Raw genomic sequence first — 22739 nt, 5'->3', positions numbered from 1 at the left:
CATGTCCTGGAATTTCACAAATTGCCTAATGATGGGTGCCAAGCACCTCACAAGGACCAAAGAAAAGTTGTATGTCATCAAGCAAAGGTCCCCGGACGAAATTAGGGTATGACATTGAGCATTATAATTTTGAACATTCTGAGAATATGGCACACCCTCCACCCCGTGAGAGGACTCTAAGGGAATTGGCTGCACCTGATTTCACCTACGAAAGCTTGTGCATCCAATACCCTGATGAGGATGTCCCATATGTTCTTAAAACTGGACTGATCCATTTGCTTCCAAAGTTTCATGGCCTTGCAGGTGAAGACCCACACAAGCATCTGAAAGAATTCCATATTGTCTGCTCCACCATGAAACCACCACATGTCTAGGAGGATCACATATTTCTGAAGGCCTTTCCTCATTCTTTAGAGGGAGTGGCGAAGGACTGGCTATATTACCTTGCTCCATGGTCCATCACGAGCTGGGATGACCTCAAGAGAGTATTCTTAGAAAAAAAATTCCCTGCTTCCAGGACCACGACCATCAGAAAAGATATTTCAGGCATTAGACAACTCAGTGGAGAGAGCCTATATGAATACTGGGAGAGATTTAAAAAATTATGTGCTAGTTGCCCTCACCACCAGATTTCAGAGCAGCTTCTCCTCCAATATTTTTATGAAGGACTCAGCAACATGGAGAGAAGTATGATAGATGCTGCCAGTGGTGGAGCCCTTGGAGACATGACCCCTGCTGAAGCCAGAAATTTAATTGAGAAGATGGCTTCCAACTCCCAACAATTCAGTGCCAGAAATGATGCTATTGTCATTAGAGGAGTGCATGAAGAAGCCACGAATTCATCTTCATCAGGTGAGACTAAGAAGCTTGAAGGTAAACTAGATGCCTTGGTTAACCTGGTAACCAAACTGGCCATGAATAAAAAATCTGCACCTGTCGCCAGACTCTACGGTTTATGCTCCTCTGCTGACCACCACACAAACCTTTGCCCTTCTGTGCAACAATTTGAAGCAATTGAACAACCTGAAGCTTATGCTGCAAACATCTACAATAGACCTCCTCAACCTCAGCAGCAAAATCAGCCACAACAGAGTAACTATGACCTATCCAGCAACAGGTACAATCTCGGATGGAGGAATCATCCCAACCTTAGATGGTCGAATCCTTCACAACAATAGCAACAACAACAACCTTATTTTCAAAATGCTGCTGGCCCAAGCAAACCATACGTTCCTCCACCAATCCAACAACAACAACAACAACAACAACAACAACAACAACAACAACCCCAGAAACAGCAAACAGTTGAGGCCCCTCCGCAACCTTCCCTTGGAGAACTTGTGAGGCAAAATGAGAAGGAGGAGCTGATTCCTACTCGGGTGCAGAACAGTTGGAGAGTCTGCATCGACTATAGAAGGCTGAACCAGGTTACCAAAAAGGACCATTTTCCCCTGCCATTCATTGACCAAATGCTTGAACGCCTGGCAGGTAAATCTCACTACTGTTTCCTTGATGGTTTTTCTGGTTATATGCAAATCACTATTGCTCCTGAGGATCAGGAAAAGACCACATTCACCTGCCCCTTTGGCACTTTTGCCTATAGGAGGATGCCTTTCGGCCTGTGCAATGCCCCTGGTACCTTCCAGCGGTGCATGATTAGTATTTTTAGTGATTTTTTAGAAAATTGCATAGAGGTGTTTATGGATGATTTCACTGTATATAGATCCTCTTTTGATTTTTGTTTGGATAGTCTGGAAAAGGTTTTGAATAGATGCACTGAAACTAACCTTGTTCTAAATTTTGAAAAATGTCATTTTATGGTTGAGCAAGGTATAGTTTTAGGCCACATTATTTCCAATAGGGGCATTGAAGTAGATCCTGCAAAAAATTCTGTTATTTCACAATTGCCTTACCCCTCCTGCGTGCGAGAGGTGCAATCTTTTCTTGGTCATGCAGGATTCTACAGGCGCTTTATAAGAGATTTTAGCAAAGTAGCCCTTCCACTATCCAACTTGTTGCAAAAGGAGGTGGAGTTTGACTTTAATAATAAATGCAAAGAGGCTTTTGATTGCCTCAAAAGAGCATTGACTACCACCCCTATTATCCAGGCACCTGACTGGGCAGCCCCTTTTGAGCTTATGTGTGATGCATCAAATTATGCATTGGGGGCTGTCCTTGCTCAGAAAATTGATAAATTGCCTAGGGTGATATATTATGCTCTAAGGACTTTAGATGCTGCCCAAGCGAATTATACTACTACTGAGAAAGAGCTACTAGCCGTAGTTTTTGCTCTTGAAAAATTTCATTCTTATTTGCTTGGTACTCGCATTATTGTTTATACTTACCATGCAGCTTTAAAGTACTTGTTGCAGAAGGCTGATTCAAAGCCTAGGTTGATCCGATGGATGCTCTGGCTCCAAGAATTTGACTTGGAGATCTGTGATAGGAATGGAGCACAAAATTTAGTTGCTGATCATTTGAGTCAGATCGAACATGTGTCTGATGAGGACTCACCCATTCGGGATGATTTCCCTCATAATCATTTATATATATTGTATAGTATTTCTGATTCTCTTTCTACTCCTTGGTTTGCTAACATTGTCAATTATTTAGTTGCTTCTGTTTTTCCTCCCTTAGCATCTAAGGCCCAAAAAGATAAAATTAAAAGTGATGCTAAGCATTTTATTTGGGATAACCCCTACTTGTGGAAATTGTGCAGTGATCAGGTCATTAGACGATGCATTCCAGATCATGAGACTGACTCAGTCCTGCAATTCTATCATTCTTCCGCACCGGGAGGACATCTGGGTGTTCAAAGGACAGCTCGCAAGGTGCTTGACTGTGGCTTTTATTGGCCCACCATCTTTAAAGATGCGTGGAAGATTTCTAGCACTTGTGAGCAGTGTCAGAGAGCAGGAAGTGCACTTACATGGCGCAACAAATGCCTCAGCAACCTATGTTATTATGTGTGGTGTTTGATGGTTGGGGTATAGATTTCATGGGACCTTTTCCTGTATCTTTTGGTTATGTTTACATTCTCCTTGCAGTTGATTATGTTTCAAAATGGGGTGGAAGCCAAGTCCACTAGAGCTAAAGTTGTTGTAGATTTTGTCAGATCTAATCTATTTTGCAGGTTCGGAGTACCTAAAGCAATCGTTAGTGATCAAGGAACCCATTTTTGCAACAAATCAATGCATGCCTTGCTTAAAAAGTATGGGGTTGTCCACAGGGTATCCACACCATACCACCCCCAAACCAATGGACAGGCAGAAATTTCTAACAGGGAGATCAAGAGAATTTTAGAGAAGATTGTGCAACCAAGCAGGAAAGATTGGAGTACCAGGTTAGATGATGCTCTTTGGGCACATAGGACTGCCTACAAAGCACCCATAGGAATGTCTCCTTATCGGGTTGTCTTTGGAAAGGCATGTCATCTTCCAGTGGAGATTGAGCACAAAGCATACTGGGCAGTGAAGACATGCAACTTCTCTATGGATCAAGCTGGTGAGGAAAGAAAGTTGCAACTGAGTGAGTTAGATGACATCCGCCTAGAAGCCTACGAGAATGCCAAGTTCTACAAAGAAAAGACCAAGAAGTTCCATGATAGCATGATAATTAAGAAGGACTTCATGGTTGGGCAAAAAATGTTATTGTATAATTCTAAGCTTGGACTCATGAGTTGTAAGTTGAGGTCTAAGTGGATTGGTCCTTTTGTTGTTACTAATGTTTTTCCTTATGGTACAGTTGAGATCTAAAGCGACTCCACAAACAAGAGCTTCAAGGTCAATGGACACCGACTTAAGCCATTCCTCACAAACCCTTCTTTAGTGCACGTAGTGGTGGAAGAGGCTTCCTTACTCCACCCTACTCTTCCTCTACCATGACTTAAGGAGTTTTTCTTTCCTATCTCCTTCTTTACTTTTCTTACATTTGTCCGATTCTATTTGATGGTTTAATTGCTTTTAATCTTTTAATTGTGCCACATTGAGGACAATGTGTAGTTTAAGTATCGGGGGGGGGGGGTTCTTTGGTTTTTGTTTTGTTAGTTGTGTTAAATTAGTTTAATTTTGTTGGGTTCTAGTTTAAATTTGTTAATTTTGTTGTGTTAAATTTGCATGTTTGTCTTTGAATTGTAGGATATGTTCAAGTAATGTGTAATTGTTTTGAAAATAAAAGTCTCTTGACATTTTGTGACTTGAAATCCTTGTTTTTCCTTTACATGTCATGATAGTTTTGAAAGCTCAATTTGAAAGTGATAAGTTTACCTTTGTGAGAATTTGAGCCATCCATCATCATAATCTTTTGGTGTGTTTTGCCCCATTGATTGCTTGCACAATAGCCTTGACTTGATTCTTGTTGATGCTTCCTAATTCACATGCATATTTGGAAATGATTTAGGCAATTTCGTTCTTATAAGCTTCTAGCCAAATGGACTTACCTTGAATTAATTCCTTTGATAGCCCCTTTGAGCCTATTTTCCCCTTTCTTTGTTTTGAAGCTCATTACATGCCTTAAGTGAAAAACCATGATATCACCTTACTGTTAAGGAATTTTGGAGCTTTGGAATTGTTTTCGGGATAAGCTGGGAATAAGTGTGTGTGTGTGGGGGGGGGGGGGGGGGTATGTTTCATTGGAAGATATGATTTTTGGCCATGCTTAATGTTTTATTTTGGCCATGCTTGATGTATATATATATTTCCTAGTTCTTTCTTTAATCTTCAATTTCGTACTGATCAATAAAAAAAAATGAAAAAAAAAAATTTAGTTGCGGCAAATTCTGCAATTTCGTACTATTCAAAAAAAAAAGAAGAAAAGAAGTGAAGTTGAATAAATAAGGTCTCAATATGAGAACTTGATTTGGGAGCCTTGGTTGATTTTGTTGATATTAGAGGGTTTGGGTTTACTACTTGTGCTTAATTTCCACTTATTCCCTATTGCTCCTCTATTCCTTTGGGATTTAGCTACTTATTCCATATTTTTCTTCCCTACCTTGTCCTTGGCTCCATTACAACCTTTAAAGACCTTTTGATCCTCATGTGCATGTGTTTGTCAAGTTGTTGTCAATTTTAGAATTTTGCCAAGTCTATGTGGTGTTTGTTTTCATGGGTGCTTCGAGAGTAAATAGTAGCCTAGACACTTGAGAGAGGGCAGACTAATTTATTCTACAAAATTAGATCTTATCTTATCTAGATATTATTTAGATTTGATCTCATCTAGATATTATTTAGATTTGATCTCATCTAGATATTATTTCATCTAGATCTTATCTTATCTAGATTTGATTTAATTTTACTTATGGGCTTGGATTTAGAACAGATTTGTAAGCTTTGGGGCTGAAAAACTATATAACAGCACCAAGGTTCTAGTTTAGCTCTCTCTTCTATTTTTCGTTTTTAGTTTTAGACTCTCTTCTATTTCTCTTTTATTTTTGTTTTTTAAAATTCCAATTCAGACTTTTAGTTTTATCAATAAAATTTTGTTCTCTATTGGATTAATGGAAGGCTAAGTCCGCAGCGTTGTTTTCTCTTGAGGATCAAGCACAATTCTCTTTGAGGTTCTATTATTACTGTTAAATTCTGTTCAGTTTTTCTTCTTCACTAATTACTCTGAATTTGTTGCTATTAATTCATGCATGCTTAGTGCTTGATTAATTGTCTCTGTGCTTAATTTTCGTTCATGCTTAATGATCGTTTACGAGTAATTGGTGTGTGTGATGCTTAATCACATAATGAATACTTTATTTTAAATTTTGCTTAGTAATTTAATTTAGGGTTGGATTAAGTGGTTGAACTGATGAAGGATAAATTCTCGCAACCTAGGATAAGAGACTTGCTTGTGAATCAAGGGGAAGCAATGTATTTTAATTCTGATAATTTCTAATTCAATTTTACTCGTTGTTTAATTTACAAAAGCAAACAACCCCCCCCCCCCCCAATTTGTTACTATTTCCTACTATCTGTTCCTAGTTACTGCATTTTAATGTTTATTTGATTCGGGTACGGCCTCGATCAGACACGTCATCCCCTTTGGTTGTGGCACATTAGGAAGAAGTTTCCTGAGAAGTTAGCTCAAATATATCATAAAAGATCTGTTTTCAAAAGTGACCTTAAAAGATGCATTTGAGACTCACCTAGTATTCAAATATTTGAAGAGGAATAGAAGCACTTAATGATTGAGTATAAATTGGAAGGAAATGAATGGATTGAAGGGTTATACAGGATTAGAGAATCATGAGTACCTACTTATAATAGGAGTACATTTTTTCCTGAGATAAATACTACTTAGACAAGCAAGAGTACGAATGCTTTTTTTGATTCTTTTTTTCAGGCAACAACAACCCTCCAAGAATTTGTGTTGAGGTTTGAAAAAGCGATTGATAACTAATTAGAGGTAGAAAAAAAAAGGGAAGATTATGAATCTAGGCACAAATCTCGTATTTTGAGTACTGGGTCTAAACTTGAGCAACATGCTGCGTTTGTTTATACAAGGAATATTTTTTGAAAATTTCAAGATGTGTTTGGGAAGATCAACCAGTACACTAAGAAAAAGATTAAAAGAGATGAGCCTAGTTATGTCTACCAAGTGTCTAGTTGTTATGATGTCCGAGATACATTTACTGTTGATATAGAATTGGACTCAAGGATTGGTAAATGCGGCTACCAACTTTTTTGAGTTTTTGGGGGATATTATGCATACAAATATTGATGATTTTTCATGAAAAAGGGATTTTTGAAATTCCTAATCATTTTGTTTTGAAACGTCGACTAAGGATGCTGACAAAGGTCTTGAAGTCAATTATACCGAAGATAACTTTGCTTATCCGTCCACTACACCCATAATTTTAAGAAGGATGCTTGCCCAACAACAAGAAAACACATTAGTTGATCTTGTTGAAGAATCAGAGGAGATATACAAGTTCATTATTTTACAATTTGCCTGTACTCAAAAGTCAACAATTTCAATGCAAATAATTTTTAAGGATGCTGACAACATGCCTCTTTCATAATAAATCCCACAAATGGGAACCAATGTTGCACAATGGAGAAGGAGAGTGAAGCACCATAATTGATTCTTGGAGACCCACACATATCTCAAACAAAGGGGAGAAAAAAGGATGTGCAAAAAGTGACTCAAATTGGTAGAATTAAGAGTGGGCTCGAAATATCACTCAATAAGTCATTAGTCAAAAGGAAAGAATGCCATGAATGTGGACAACATGATGACAACATTAGGACTTGCAAGAAAAATGGTTAACCTTTTAGGTAATATTATTCTCAATTGTAATAGATTATTTAATTTTTGCCCTTTTATTTAGAATTGTTAATTGCAAAAGATCATGTATTTTTTAATTATCACAACTAATTAGTATTGCATTTATGCTTATGCAGGTCTATATGATGCAAGACTATTTGTTGGATGAGGATGATAATCTAGAAGGAGGGGTTTAATAGATTCTCTCAAAATCTTTACCAATTTGTTCTTAACACCAATTAAAAAACTTGTTTAAATCAATCATAATTTCTTCAAAAGATTTTTAGAAAACAAACTTTTATGATGACCCTTTGAAATCAATTCCAATTCCAAGATGATTACAAAACACTGAGTGATAGAGAATAAGAGATTCACACAAGAGTTTATATTGGTTCAGTTTAATTCGGACATACATCCAGTTTGTTCTAAGTTCTCTTAGAACCTCCACTGTATAGAGAACACTAGTACAAACACTGTGCACATACAATTATCTAATAGAAAACAAATATTTTTCTTGAACCCTACAAGAAAAGATCTAGAATTGAAACCCTATCAATTCTCCAACATCCCTGATAACCTAAACCAAAAACAACACTCTAAAAGATTAAAAGATGAAGGATTGAATACATATGAAATGTGTACATCATTAATCTTCAAATATTTCTTCACTAGATGATCAAAACATGATGTTAAAATGAATGATTCTTTGATCAAATTCAATCTTCAGACTTATTGCAATGTTATTCTTTTAGAAGACTCTATTGAAAAGTGTTTCTCAAAATCTGAACGAATCAAGAGTCTTTTTTCTAAGAAAACACATAGGGGAATTGTTAGTCGTTGTTTACGACTAACTTTTGTATAGAAAAGTTTTCCAAAATGTATATAAATCTCCCAATTTATGTTTCTTTTTGCTAGGATTGAAAATAAAATTGCTTTGTTTTGATCTCTGCTTAGTAGAAACCTCTTTACCTGGAATTAATGTTAAATTTTCTTTAATTTCAGGCAAAAAGGAGCTATTTTGAAGAAGTGCCAAAGGAGTCATCGCGCTAAGCGAGCTCAATGCACTTAGCACGCATCAACGGCTAAGCCCAGCACCAACACGCTTAGCGAGTAAAGGCGAATCTGGAAAGGCATCTGCTTCACAAGCACGCGCTTAGCGCGCTATCAACTCGCTAAGCGAGTCGTCTGTCGCTTTCCACGCTTAGCGCGAGATTGGCGCTAAGCTCAAATTCACTTACTCGCGCTAAGTGTGACGTTGAGACCAGGAAGCCCTTTTTAAGCCTGATTTGCACAGAATTAAAAGGAGTGCCAAAAAGAGAACTTTACACAAGAGAGAGACCTGAAGAGTGTGAATTTCAGAGAGCATAGAGCAGAGCAAGGGGCAAATTTTTTATCTTTTAGAGAGATTAGTGAGTTTTTGAGAGATTGTGAGATTCCTAGAGGTGGAGGAAACATCCCCACTCCTTTGTAAGCAAGCAATTTCTCTTGATTCCTCTTCTTCAGTGTAAAAGGAGCTTCCTTGCCATGAAAGGCTAAGACCCTCAGTTGGGGATTCTTATTGAGTAGATGATGTAACCTCTTTTTCATATCTAATTAAGGTTGTTTTACGTGTTCACTACTTCTATCTATGCTTATTGTATGCATGCTTGTGGCTTGATCACCCATTTGTGTGTGCTGTTAGGGACTTTAGCATTGGGAAATGCACTATTTCCTTAGAACTTGGTAGAGCAGGGACTGAATAACTGCATTGCTAGGGATAGTGTGCAGGGTTTTAGTTTTCTTTATTATGCTGTGAGTATAATGCTATTTAAATTAGGCTAAGTTCAACAAGAGGGATCTGCGAACGAAGTTTGATTTAAATTAGTCCAAACGCTGGAGGAATCAGTTTTTGGTATTTTTGTCCTCAACATAGAACACATGAACATCTTTAATTAGAAAAACATCTTTAATTGCATCAACTTACACAGTAGGAGGACCCAACGCCTTTAGATATCTGTTTTCACACTTGTTCTCGTTTATTGCTTTTACTCAAGATAGAACATACTTTTGCTTTAATTCTCAATCATTAATTTCTGTTTGCTAATGCCTACTTACTTAACAAAACTTTGCTAAATGAACAAGTTCCTTGTGTTCGATACTCGGTTCATTCCATTTTAATTATTTTACTTGGCGACCGGGTGCACTTGTCGGTAAGACCACTCCCATATAAAAACAAGTAATACCAATTTGGAAGAGGGAGTAAACAAGTATTATGGTCGGACAAGTAAATTTTGGTGTCGTTGCCGGGGAACTTTTTCCATTTGGAAAGTTTAGTTCAGTTTGAAGGCATTAATTAATTATTCTTTGATTTATTAATTTTTTTGTTAATATTTGTTTAGTTCAGAATTTATTTTCTTCTTTAATTGGTTAATTGTTGTTCCTGTTAGTGTTTGCATACATAGATCTTCAGCAGGTGAATTGGTTCCGTTTGATTTAGATATTGAAGCCACTTTTAGAAGAAACAACGCAAAGAGAAAAAGAAAGCTTTTGCACGACAGAACAGTAGCATCGATCCTTGAAGAGGCTCACTTTTCTGAGTCATCATCTTCTAATTCACCTACATCCAGGGAATCTCAAACAACAGAATTTGAAGCCGAAGTCATGGCTAAAGAGCAACCTAACCAGTGTGACCTTGGAAATCACTCAAGTACTTCGGTGTCGTAATATTTCTCAAGTGTTGCGCGGCTAGAGGTTCAGGCACAAAACTTAACTTACCCACCTTTATTGATACAACTAATACAAAACAATTTGTTTCATGGTTTACCAAATGAAGATCCATACTCACACTTGGAAACGTATATTGAGATTTGTAATACTGTCAAGCTTGTCAGTGTACCTGAAGATGCTATTAAGCTTAGTCTGTTTTCATTTTCTTTATCTGGGGAGGCCAAGAGATGGTTGTGTTCATTCAAGGGCAACAATTTAAAGACCTGGGATGAGGTTGTTGAGAAGTTTCTAAAAGAATATTTCCTAGAATCTAAAACTGGAGAGGGAAAAGTTGTAATTTCTTCATTCCATCAATTTCCCGATGAATCTTTGAGTGAGGCATTAGAAAGATTCCGTAGCTTGCTATGGAAAACTCCCACTCAGGGTTTTTAAGAGCCTATACAGTTGAACATCTTCATTGATGGGTTATGGCCGCAGTCAAAGCAGTTACTCGACGCTTTTGCGGGAGGAAAAATTAAGTTGAAGACACCTGAAGAAGCCATGGTGTTGTTGGATCAAGTGGCCTCAGAATAATTAAGAAGGGGGGGTTGAATTAATTATTAATGTGCCTTGACTAATTAAAAATTTAACCTTCTTAATGTTACTAAATTCTATTAGGCTTTTACTGCTAAGTTAAGAAAGTAAAAAACAGAAATAGAAACTTAACCAAAAGTAAAAGCGATAATTAAAAGTACACAACGAAAATTAAAGAGTGTAGGGAAGAGGAAGACAAACACAAGATTTATATTGGTTCGGCCACAAACCGTGCCTACATCCAGTCCCCAAGCAACCACCGGTTCTTGAGATTTCCAATAACCTTGTAAAATCCTTTTCAAGCAAAGATCCACAAGGGATGTACCCTCCCTTGTTCTCTTTGAATAACCAAGTGGATGTACCCTCCACTTGAACTGATCCACAAGAGATGTAGCATCTCTTGTTCTCAGTATAACAATCCCCAAGTAGATGTACCCTCTACTTGTACCACAAAGGATGTACCCTCCAATGTGTTGGGACAAAGAATTCTCAGGCGGTTAGTCCTTTGAATCTTTGTAAGGGGAAACAAAAGATATCTCAGGTGGTTAGTCCTTTGTAATCTTTTGCTTAAGGGGGAGGGAAGAATCAAAAGAATTCTCAGGCGGTTAGTCCTTTGAATCTTTTGTAAGGGAGAAGAGAGACACAAAAGAATTCAGGCAGTTAGTCCTTTGTTCTTTTGGCAAAGGGAGAAGAGAATGAAAAAGATTAATAGCACAAGGTTTTGATCAAAGAACTTTTCTTGAAAGAGAAAGTATTGAACAAAAACTTTAAGAAAAATGAAGAGAAAATGAATCAGAAAATTCTATAGAAAGAGTCGAAAGATTTTGAAAGATTGATTGAAAAATGTTGAGAGATGATGAAAAAAGATTGAAAGATAGATGATAATTAAATTCATGCCATGATCACATATTTATAATCTCTTGATGACTCAAGTCAAAGTTTGTGACTTTTGGCAATTTCTTTAAAACTAGTCACTTAAAAAGTTGTGACTTTTGAAAAAATCTTCAGAAACAAGTCATTTGAAGAATTTTGACTTTTGGAAATTTATTTTTCAAAATCAGTCACTGGTAATCAATTACCATTAAGGTGTAATCGATTACACATCAATAGATGTGACTCTTCATTTTAAATTTTGAAAATTAAAACGTTTAGAAGCTCTGGCAATCAATTGCAAATATTGTGTAATCGATTACACAAGTTTAAAATGATTTGAAAATGTTTAAACACAAGTTGTAACTCTTGAAATTTGAAATCTTAACATTTTAAAACACTGGTAATCGATTACTACCTTCTGGTAATCGATTACTAGACAGTAAAACTCTTTGGTAATGATTTTGTGAAAACTTCTTGTGCTACTCAATGTTATCGAAAAACTTTTTTTAGTACTTATCTTGATTGAGTCTTCTCTTGATTCTTGAATCTTGATCTTGATTCTTGAAACATGATTCTTGAATCTTGAATCTTGTTTCTTGAAATTTGATTCTTGAATCTTTGGAATTTGCTTAACTCTTGATTCTTTGGCATCATCAAAATAATCTTTGGAAGGCATTGCTTCCACAGGTGTCATACCCTAATTTCATTCGGGGACCATTATTTGTTGGCATGCGACCTTCGCTTGACCACCTTAAAATGTTTAACACCCATCGTTGTGGTATCCGTAAAGTTCCAAGATGTTTCGGGAAGAAACCGGTGAAAAACACAAAAATGGGAGTGTATTTAGCAAAGTGGGGTGTGTGTAAATAAACTGTTACACTCTAATTTCATCCAGAAACCATTGTTGATCGCTTTGGAAGGCTTAACACTCATCACGGTGGAATCCGTAAAGTTCCGTGAGGTTTCAGAAAGAAAACAGCCAAAAACACAAAAACAGGGGGTGAACTTCTCAAAATAGGGGTGTAAATAGAAATTCAAATCTAGGCCTTTCCGGGACATTTTCGAAGTTGTGTTTCTTAAGGAGGAAGCAACTGGGCGGCAAGGTCTGTAAAATTTTTGAAAAATGGTTTTCGGGGCTTCTAGGACTTCCGTAATGCTTCCGTAAAATTTCCGAAAACCTTGGGTAAGCATATATCACTTAATATTGGTGAAAGGGAAGAGAAAAAAGAGGAAAATCAAGTCCTATATGCTCCGTAAGGTTTCCATAAATTACAAAAAAGGGGGTGAACTTCTCAAGATGGGGTGCAAATAGCAATTTTCAAATTTTCAAATTTAGGCCCTTCCAGATCATTTTTGAAGCTGGGTTGCTTAAGGAGGAAGCAACCGCTTTTGCAAGAACTACGTAGGCCTGAGTTCCTCATCGCAATTGAGGATACGTAGGTGCAAAAGCCCCGCTTTTGTCGACCACCCCAAGAGATCGTTAATGGTCCAACGCCTTAAACGACTTTTGTTTGGTTAAAATATATCTTGCGAAAAAGGTTAAAAAACAATTTAACCAATGTTTAGTTCTCAAAGAACTACGTAGGTCTGATTTCGTCATCGCAATTGAGGATACGTAGGAACGAGGGAAACACCCTTGTCGACCACAAAAAGATAAAAAAATACAAAAGGCATAAAAGACATAAAACGTAAAAAAGGGGAAAGTAAAACAAATTGAAGACATGATATTGCACATTTGATTAAAGGTTGTCGTCCTTTGTGATGGATGCGTGGGGTGCTAATACCTTCCCTGTGCGTAAAAACAACTCCCGAACCTTTCACACTTAAAGTTTGTAGACCACACCTTTCCGGTTTTTCTGACGTTTTCCTCGAATAAACATTGGTAGCGACTCCGCGCGCCTTCCTTCATTGGAAGACGCACCCGTGAGCCCTAGTGTTGCCCTTCTGATAAAGGATAGGTTGCGACACATGGACTTAATTGAAAATATGGCTGCCAGTGATCATGTAATTTTGCATGATAGAGTTCATATTCCTACCAAGAAGAGCTTATTGGAGCTTTCATCATAAGATGCCTTGTTGGCCCAAAATAAGTTGTTGTCCAAGCAACTTGAAGCTTTAACTGAAACACTAAGTAAGTTGCCAACTCAATTGCATGCTAGTCAACCTTTACCTTCATCTGTCTTGTAGGTTATAGTTTGCACACTTTGTGGTTGAGCTCATGGGTCAGGCTTGCGTATTCCCATTGAAGAAACATCTTATGAAGTTAATTACATGGGAAACCAGCCTAGACAAAATTTTAATGCAGGTGGATTTTCTGGATTTCAACAAGGCCAACCTTACCAACAGCATAATCAATGGAGAACTCACCCTGGTAATCAGTTTAATAAAGACTAGGGTGGGCCACCTAACAAGCCATAGCAGCAAGGGCCTAGCTTATCTGAGAGAACAAAAAAGCTGGAAGAAACTCTTGCTCAGTTTATGCAGGTGTCATTGACAAATCATAAGAGCACAGAGTCAGCCATAAAAAATCTAGAGGTTCAGGTAGGGCAGCTAGCCAAACAACTTGCAGAAAAATCTTCTAGTACTTTTGGAGCTAACACTAAGCATAATCCAAAAGAAGAATGCAAGGCTGTGATGGCCCGAGGAAGGAAGGTAACTATGGAGGAGGAGGAGAAGAAGGAGAAAATGGTGGAGGATGACAAACAATAGCTAGTAATTGAACCAGCACCTGAACTAGTGCAACCCTTTTGTGAACTTATAGAGGAAGAAGAAGAAGAAGAAGAGGATGAACAGATGAGAGAGACACCAATAATTTTGAGTGAAAAAGAAATAAATGAAAAAGAAAAAGAAGAAGAAAATAAAAAAATGAGAAAAATGAAAAAGAAAAGGAGAGAAAAGAAGAGAAGAGAAAAAGCAAGAGTGAGTGTGCTAGAGAGAAAAAGAAAGAAGCATCTTCAGGTGAAGGGAGAGAAGTACCATATCCTTTGGTACCTTCTAGGAAAGACAAAGAAAGACATCTAGCTAGATTTATGGATATTTTCAAGAAGCTAGAAATTACCATGCCCTTTGGAGAAGCTCTACAACAAATGCCACTCTTTGCTAAATTTCTGAAAGACATGCTAACTAGGAAGAACAAGTACGCCCATAGTGACAACATCATTGTAGAAGGAAATTGTAGTGCCGTAATTCAACGTATCCTTCCACCAAAACATAAAGATCTAGGCAGCGTCACTATACCTTGTTCTATAGGTGAAGTTTCTATTGGCAAAGCTCTTATTGATTTGGGAGCTAGTATTAATTTAATGCCGCTTTCCATGTGCCAGAGACTTGGAGAGTTGGAGATAATGCCTACTAGGATGACTTTACAGTTAGTAGATCGCTCCATCACCAGACCTTATGGAGTGATTGAGGATGTTCTAGTTTGGGTCAAACATATTACTGTCCCTGTAGATTTTGTGGTTATGGATATAGAGGAGGATCTTGAAATTCCCATAATTTTGGGATGCCCTTTCATGTCCACCGCCAATTGTGTAGTAGATATGGGGAAAGGTAAATTAGAACTGAGTGTGGATGATCAGAAAATTTCATTTGACTTATTTGAAGCAATCAAGCACTCAAGTGATCAAAAGGCCTGTTTTGATGTGGATAAGGTAGAACGGGAGATAGAATTAGTAGCAACAGCCATGGTACTACAGTCTCCTTTGGAAAAAGCACTGAATAATCATGCAGAATATCTGACTAAAGAGGAGGAAGATGAAGTGAAGGCTTGTATTGAGGAGTTAGATGGTGCAGGAGAAAATTCTATTAGGAATATTGTGTTTGAAGAATTGAAAAACAGCAACCCAGTAGGAAAGCCTAAAGTGGAATTGAAGACTCTACCAGCACACTTGAAGTATGTATATTAGGAGGATAATGAAGCCAAACTAGTCATAATTAGCAGCTCCTCGAAGAAGGAAGAAGAGGATCAACTGGTGCAGATTTTGAAGAAACACAAAGTAGCAATTGGATGGCACATCTTTGATTTGAAAGGGATCAGTCCGTCTTACTGCATGCACAAAATTAATATGGAAGCTGATTACAAGCCCATGAGGCAGCCCCAAAGATGACTGAATCCAGTGATGAAAGAAGAAGTGTGCAAGGAAGTACTCAAATTGCTGGAAGCATGACTAATTTATCCTATCTCAGATAGTGCGTGGGTTAGCCCTGTGCAGGTTGTTCCCAAGAAGGGAGGCATGACACTGATTAAAAATGAGAAAGATGAACTAATATCCACAAGGACTATCACCGGGTGGAGGATGTGCATAGATTACAAGAAATTGAATAATGCCACTCGAAAGGACCATTATCCACTTCCCTTCATGGACCAGATGCTTGAAAGACTTGCAGGGCAATCATTTTACTCTTTTCTGGATGGATACTCTGGCTATAATCAGATTGCAGTAAATCCCAAAGATCAGGAGAAGACAACTTTCACTTGCCCATTTGGTGTGTTCGCTTATAGGTGTATGCCTTTTAGTCTTTGTAATGCTCCAGCTACGTTTCAGAGGTGCATGATGAAATTTTTTTCTGATATGGTGGAGAAATGTATTAAAGTTTTCATGGATGATTTCTCTATTTTTGGTTCATCTTTTGATTGCTATCTATCGAATTTAGAAAGAGTATTACAGAGATGTGAAGAGTCTAATCTGGTGCTTAATTGGGAAAAATGTCACTTTATGGTACAAGAAGGCATAGTGTTAGGACATAAAATTTTAGTGAGGGGGGTTGAGGTGGACAAGGCTAAGATTGATGTTATTGAGAAACTTCCTTCTCCAATAAATGTCAAGGGAGTGAGAAGCTTTTTAGGAAACGCTAGGTTCTACAGGCGATTCATCAAAGATTTCTCAAAAGTCGCCAAACCACTCAACAATCTATTGAACAAGGATGTTGTGTTTGTGTTTAATGAAGAATGTGTGGAAGCATTTAATGATCTCAAGATCATACTAGTATCTACTCCAATGCTTATAGCACTAGATTGAGGGCAAGAGTTTGAATTAATGTGTGATGCGAATGACTATGTCATAGGTGTTGTGCTTGGTCAGAGAAAAGGAAAAATCTTTCATGTTATCTATTATGCTAGCAAAGTTTTGAATGATGCACAGGTTAACTATGCTACCACTGAAAAAGAAATGCTGACAATTGTCTATGCACTAGAAAAGTTCAGATCTTACTTGGTGGGATCGAAAGTCATCATCTACACTGACCATGCAGCAATTAAATATTTGCTCAACATGGCTGATTCTAAACCTCGATTGATAAGATGGGTTTTGTTGCTTCAAGAATTTGATTGGTAATTCGGGATAAGAAGGGATCTAAAAATGTTGTAGTAGACCATTTGTCAAGATTGGTTAATGAGGAAGTCAATTCAAAAGAAGCAGAGGTTAGAGATGAATTTCCTGATGAATCCTTGTTCATGGTTAATGAAAGACCTTGGTTTGCTGATATGGCCAACTTCAAAGCAGCAGGAATCATCCTTAAGGACTTAACTTGGCAGCATAGGAAGAAATTCCTACATGATGCTTGATTTTACATATGGGATGACCCTCACTTTTTCAAGATAGGAGCTGATAACCTTCTCCGAAGATGTGTGACAAAAGAGGAGGCCAAGAACGTATTATGGCATTGTCATAACTCACTCTGTGGCGGCCATTATGATGGAGATAAGACAACAACTAAAGTTTTGCAATCTGGGTTCTTTTGGCATGTGTTGTATTATGATCAATGTCAGAGGATGGGAAACATCTCAAAAAGGAATGAAGTGCCTCTACAAAATATTCTGGAGGTTGAAGCCTTTGACTGCTGGGGGATTGATTTTGTAGGCCCTTTCCCTTTGTGATGAAAGCTTGCTTGTGGAGCTTCTATGGAGGCTAGATCTTTGAGCTTCAATGAGGTCCTTCAATGTTAATTTTCCACCATGGAGATGCAGCGGAAGATAAAGGAGAAGAGGTGAGAGGAGACACCATCCACTAGGGAATAAGTCATGGAAGAAGGAGCTTCGCCACCAAGAATGTGCCTTGGATAAGAATCTTGGAGAGGATGCTTCAATGGAGGAAAAGAAAGAGCGAGAGAAAGAGAGAGGGGGGAGCACGAAATTGAAGGAGGAAAAGAGGGGGAGAAGTTGAACTTTGAGTTGTGTCTCACAAGACTCCCATTCATCAAAGTTACAACAAGTGTTACACATGCTTCTATTTATAGACTAGGTAGCTTCCTTGAGAAGCTTTCTTGAGAAAACTTCCTTGAGAAGCTTCTTTGAGAAAACTTCCTTGAGAAGCTACAGCTTAGCTACACACACCCCTCTAATAACTAAGCTCACCTCCTTGAGAAGCTTCCTTGAGAAGATTTGTAAAGAAGCTAGAGCTTAGCTACACACACCTCTCTAATACCTAAGCTCACCTCCTTGAGATGAGAAGCTAGAGCTTAGCTACACACCCCCCTATAATAGCTAAACTCACCCCCATTCCAAAAATACATGAAAATACAAAAAAAAGTTCCTACTACAAAGACTACTCAAAATGCCCTGAAATACAAGGCTAAAACCCTATACTACTAGAATGGCCAAAATACTAGGCCCAAAAGAAGGAAAAACCTATTCTAATATTTACAAAAAATAGTGGATCCAACCTTGACCCATGGGCTAAAAAGTCTACCCTAAGGTTCATGAGAATCCTAGGGCCTTCTTTAGTAGCTCTAGCCCAATCCTCTTGGAGCCTCTTGCTCATGGCCCTAGTAACTGGTCCCTTCCTAGAGAGGATTGCATCACTTCATCCTTTGGAAATGAATATATTCTAGTAGCTGCAGACTATGTGTCTAAATGGGTTGAAGCAGTGGCTACCCCACATAATGATGCCAAGACTGTAGTGAAGTTTCTAAAGAAAAACATCTTTTCACGATTTGGGGTACCAAGAATTTTAATCAGTGATGGAGGCACACATTTTTGCAATAATCAGTTACAGAAGGTGTTGAAGCAATATAATGTAACACACGAGATAGCATCACCCTATCACCCTCAGACCAATGGACAAGCAGAAGTGTCAAATAGGGAATTGCAGAAGATTTTATAAAAGACTGTGGCCTCTACTAAGAAGGATTGGTCACGCAAACTGGATGATGCTTTATGGGCATATAGAACAGCATTTAAGACTCTGATAGGCTTATCGCTGTTTCAAATGGTTTATGGCAAGTCTTGTCACTTACCTGTGGAGATGGAACATAAAGCTTATTGGGCCTTAAAATTTTTGAACTTTGATGAAGCCGCATCTAGAGAGCAAAGGAGGCTACAACTATTGGAGTTGGAAGAAATGAGATTGACTGCATATGAATCTTCAAGGCTGTATAAAGAGAGGGTTAAAACTTACCATGATAAAAAACTACTAAAGAAGAATTTTCAACCAAGACAACACGTGCTACTATTCAATTCAAAGCTGAAATTGTTCCCTGGGAAGCTCAAATCTAAATGGTCCGGACCATTTACCATCAACAAAGTCAGACCATATGGAGCAGTAGAGCTTTGTGATCCTTAATCCAAGGATCCAGACAGAACATGGGTAGTGAATGGACAAAGGTTAAAGTTGTACCATGGTGGAACTATTGAAAGATTAACCACTGTTTTATCCTTCCAAGAATAACAAAGAACTATGCGTCAAGCTATTGACGTTAAACGAGCGCTTACTGGGAGGCAACCCAACCCTTTTTAATTTTGTTTTTCTTGCATTCTAGTTCAGTTAGATTGCTTGTGATTGTGTGTTTTCAGCATGTTTAGTATTGAAAAAGGGGGTTTATAAGTTTTGTGAAGAGATGGACAGAAAAATAACTTAGAAAATTTTTTGTGGTCCATGCGCTAAGTGCAACCCTTGCGCTAAGTGCCATTTCCTTTACGCGCTAAATGAGTTGTTGTTCGCCCTAAGCGCATGTTTAGTGTTGAAAAAGGGGGTTTATAAGTACCATTTCACTCTTGTTGTGCATTAAGGCCTCACTGCATCTGCCCTCACCTTGCTTCATCTCCCTGCATTCCTGCACCTTTGCTCTTCTTTGCATTCATCTACACAATCCAAGTAAGTTTCTTTACTTTACTTCATTTTTGTTCTAAGTTTTCAACCTTAGGATAGATAACTTAGTGATTGTTAGGTACAATTTTTGTTTATGCTTAGTGTTAGGTTAGTTGTAAGTTAGAATAGCTTTAGGTTTGTACTGTAGTCACAATGTATGTGTTTTGATTAGGGTTGATGGCCCAATAAGGGCCTATGAGAAGGGGTGAGAAGCCCCTAGTTTTTTGGAAATCACGATGAATGTGCTAAGCGCCTTGCTGTGTTAAGCGAGTTCATCACTTTTGTTGAAGATTCTAGATTTCTAGATGAACGCGCTAAGCCCAACTGTCGCGCTAAGCGCGCTCATCTTCTCTGTTGAGTTATCTGTTGAACTCGCTTAGCGCGGCTGTGTGCTAAGCGAGTACTATGTATCAGACACTTAGGATTTTTGTGTTTTTGTTGGGCGCAGAGCGTGCATGTCACGCTAAGCGCTATTACGTCTCTATTTTTAAATTTCTTAGAATTAGGCTTAGCGAGCCTACTCGCTAAGCATGTGCTGTCTAGTTTAGTAGTTGCGCTAAGCGCGCCTCGCCGCACTTAGCGCTAATCTTTCTCTGTTTTAAAAATTTGTGGAATTGCGCTTAGCGAGCCTGCTCGCTAAGCCCATTCTACAGAAAAAATATTTTTTGTGTTCACACGCTAAGCGCGTGTCTATCGCGCTTAGCTCATGAGTAAAATTCATAAGGCGCACTAAGCGCATCTGTCGCGCTAAGCGCCCAATCTTAATTTCAGTTTTATTTTACGTTTTTCAATTTGAATAATTCCTGTCTAATATTTTGATTTGATTCTTTTGTTTTGCAGATGGCTTCTCGTAAGAGAAAAGCACCAGCTTTAGTGTCCTAGGCACGATGTGATAGATCAAGATTTGTATCCCAAGATGCCTGGGACCGCTATGCAGATAATGTCCTTGGCTGGAAGATCCTTTCTGAAAGGAATGTGAAGTTGTATATCACAGAATTTGATTAATTCAGGAGAGAAATTGAGAGGAGGAATTGGCATAAGTAGCTCATTAACTTCTCAGTGGGAAGCATTGATGTTCCTATTCTTAAAGAATTTATGCTAACCTCTATGACCCTGAAGACAAATCGCCTAAGCAGGTGAGGGTGCGAGGGCACCTAATTAAATTTGATATTGGCACCCTCAACACCTTCTCGAAGACACCAGTGGTCATAGAGGAAGGGGAAAGCTTGTCTGCCTACTCTAGGTTTTCTAATTTGAGGCCTGTTCCTCAAGAGCTTGTAGCCCGTCTATGTATCCTTGGGAGGGGATTTGAGCTGAATGCAAACGGGCTGCGTCTGAAGATCTTGAGGAAGAATTTGACAACTCTAGCCCAGAGCTTGAGTGTTCTATCTTTTTCTAACTTAGTCCCGACATCTCACACTTCAGATATTACTTTGGATAGGGCTAAGATAATCTACGGGCTTGTAATGCAGATGGATATGAACTTGGGATCCCTCATCTCAGGTCAGATTTCTCTCATCGCACAACATGACTCCTCGAGGCTAGGTTTTCCATCCTTGATTACTGCCATGTGCAAGGCTCGAGGAGTCACATCTGATTCTCTGACCTTTGAATCTCTAAGCCCAACCATTAATTTTGGTTATATTAAAAAGAATTGCTAGAACCTGGATGACCCTTCGGTCACTGATCGGAGCCGTACCCGAATCAAATAAACATTAAAATGCAGTATCTAGGACGTGATCCTAGGTCGTCTCCCAGTGAGCAATGATCAAACAAACGTTCATAACATATAATAATAAAACAGTAACGAAATGGGGAGGGGGGGGGGGTTTGTTTGTTTTTGTAATTTAAACAGCAAGCAAACTTGTATTAAAAAGATAACAGAACTAAAACATGTTGTTTCCCCTTGATTCAAAAGCAAGTCTCTTATCCTAGGTTATGAGAATTTATCCCTAATTAGTTCAACCACTTAATCCAACCCAAAATTGATTTACTAAGCGAAAATAAACACAAGGCTGTCATTATGAGATTAAGCAACACATACACCAATTAATCCCTCTCACATGTCCATTAAGCATGAACGTTAATTAATCTTTTGAGCAAGGACAACCCCCAATGCATAATTGGTAGGTAAGTCCAATCAGGTGCCTGAATGATAGGGGTGGTAGTCAACGCATGCTTGAGGCAATCAAACGCCTCTTTGCATCGGTCATCAAAATTAAACTCCACCTCTTTTTGTAGTAGTTTGGATAGTGGAAGGACAACTTTGCTAAAGTCCTTGAATAAAGCGCCTATAAAACCCTGCATGGCCAAGAAAAGAATGAACCTCTTGCACGCAAGAGGGGTAAGGCAATTGTGAAATAACAACTATCTTTGTAGGGTCTACCTCTATGCCCCTACTGGAAATGATATGCCCTAAAACTTTACCTTGTTCTACCATGAAGTGACATTTTTCAAAATTCAGCACAAGGTTAGTTTTAATGCATCTATTAAGAACTCTATCCAGACTATCCAAACATGCATCAAAAGAGGATCCATAGTGGGAGGAACCAGGGTAGGAGAAGAAGAGGAGGGTTCTTCAGCCTGTACCTCATAAAGCATGTCAGAAGTATATGTACTTCCTGTGACATGGTTAGTGCATTCTGACTCTAAAAAATCAACATCAAGAGGTACAACACCCAGAAAATCAGAACCAGACTTAAATTCAAATTTACTCTCAGCATAAAAATCAGATACAAGATCAAATTCAAACTCATATTCAGATTCAATGCATGAGGAATAACAAGTATACAAATCAGATAAAAATGGATGTTTCCTACCATGAAGAGAATCAAAATCAAACATATAATCATCAACAATCTGATCAAGTATCTCAACACGAAAAACAGAATGATCCTTAGATGGATGTTTCATGGCATCAAGAATGTTAAAATGAACAACAATATCACCAAATTCCATAGACAATGTGCCAACATAAACATCTATCTTGGTTCAGGCTGTTTTCATAAATGGCCTGCCTAAAATAATTGAAACTGAACCACGAGAAAATCCCTCTTCCATATCAAGAATATAAAAATCAGCAGGAAAAATAAGTTCACTAACCCGAACCAACACATCCTCTATGAAACTTGTGGGGTGAGCAACACTTTTATTTGCGAATTGAATCACCACATCCGTAGGTTGCAAAGGTCCAAGAGATTAAGAATTAAAAATGGACAGAGGCATGACATTGACTGATGCTCCTAGATCTAG

At 38.2% G+C, this 22739-nt stretch overlaps 1 protein-coding gene and 1 non-coding gene across 2 annotated transcripts; one reads left to right on the top strand and one right to left on the bottom strand.

Annotated features, from left to right (window-relative positions):
* Positions 1 to 524: 524 nt before the first annotated feature.
* LOC112998280 (small nucleolar RNA R71) lies at positions 525 to 631 on the bottom strand. The gene has a single exon (XR_003263316.1). It is a non-coding gene; the product is annotated as a small nucleolar RNA R71 (small nucleolar RNA).
* Positions 632 to 14462: 13831 nt separating this feature from the next.
* On the top strand, positions 14463 to 15308 carry LOC106794793 (uncharacterized). Its single transcript, XM_014762675.1, has one exon. It carries the CDS (start codon positions 14463 to 14465, stop codon positions 15306 to 15308), a length of 846 nt encoding a protein of 281 aa, XP_014618161.1.
* Positions 15309 to 22739: the final 7431 nt, after the last annotated feature.

This window comes from Glycine max, chromosome 10 (assembly GCF_000004515.6).
Source record: "Glycine max cultivar Williams 82 chromosome 10, Glycine_max_v4.0, whole genome shotgun sequence".
NCBI classification, from domain to species: Eukaryota; Viridiplantae; Streptophyta; class Magnoliopsida; order Fabales; family Fabaceae; genus Glycine; species Glycine max.
The sequence above is the reverse complement of the archived record's forward strand: the minus strand, read 5'-3'. Positions and strand labels throughout refer to the sequence as shown.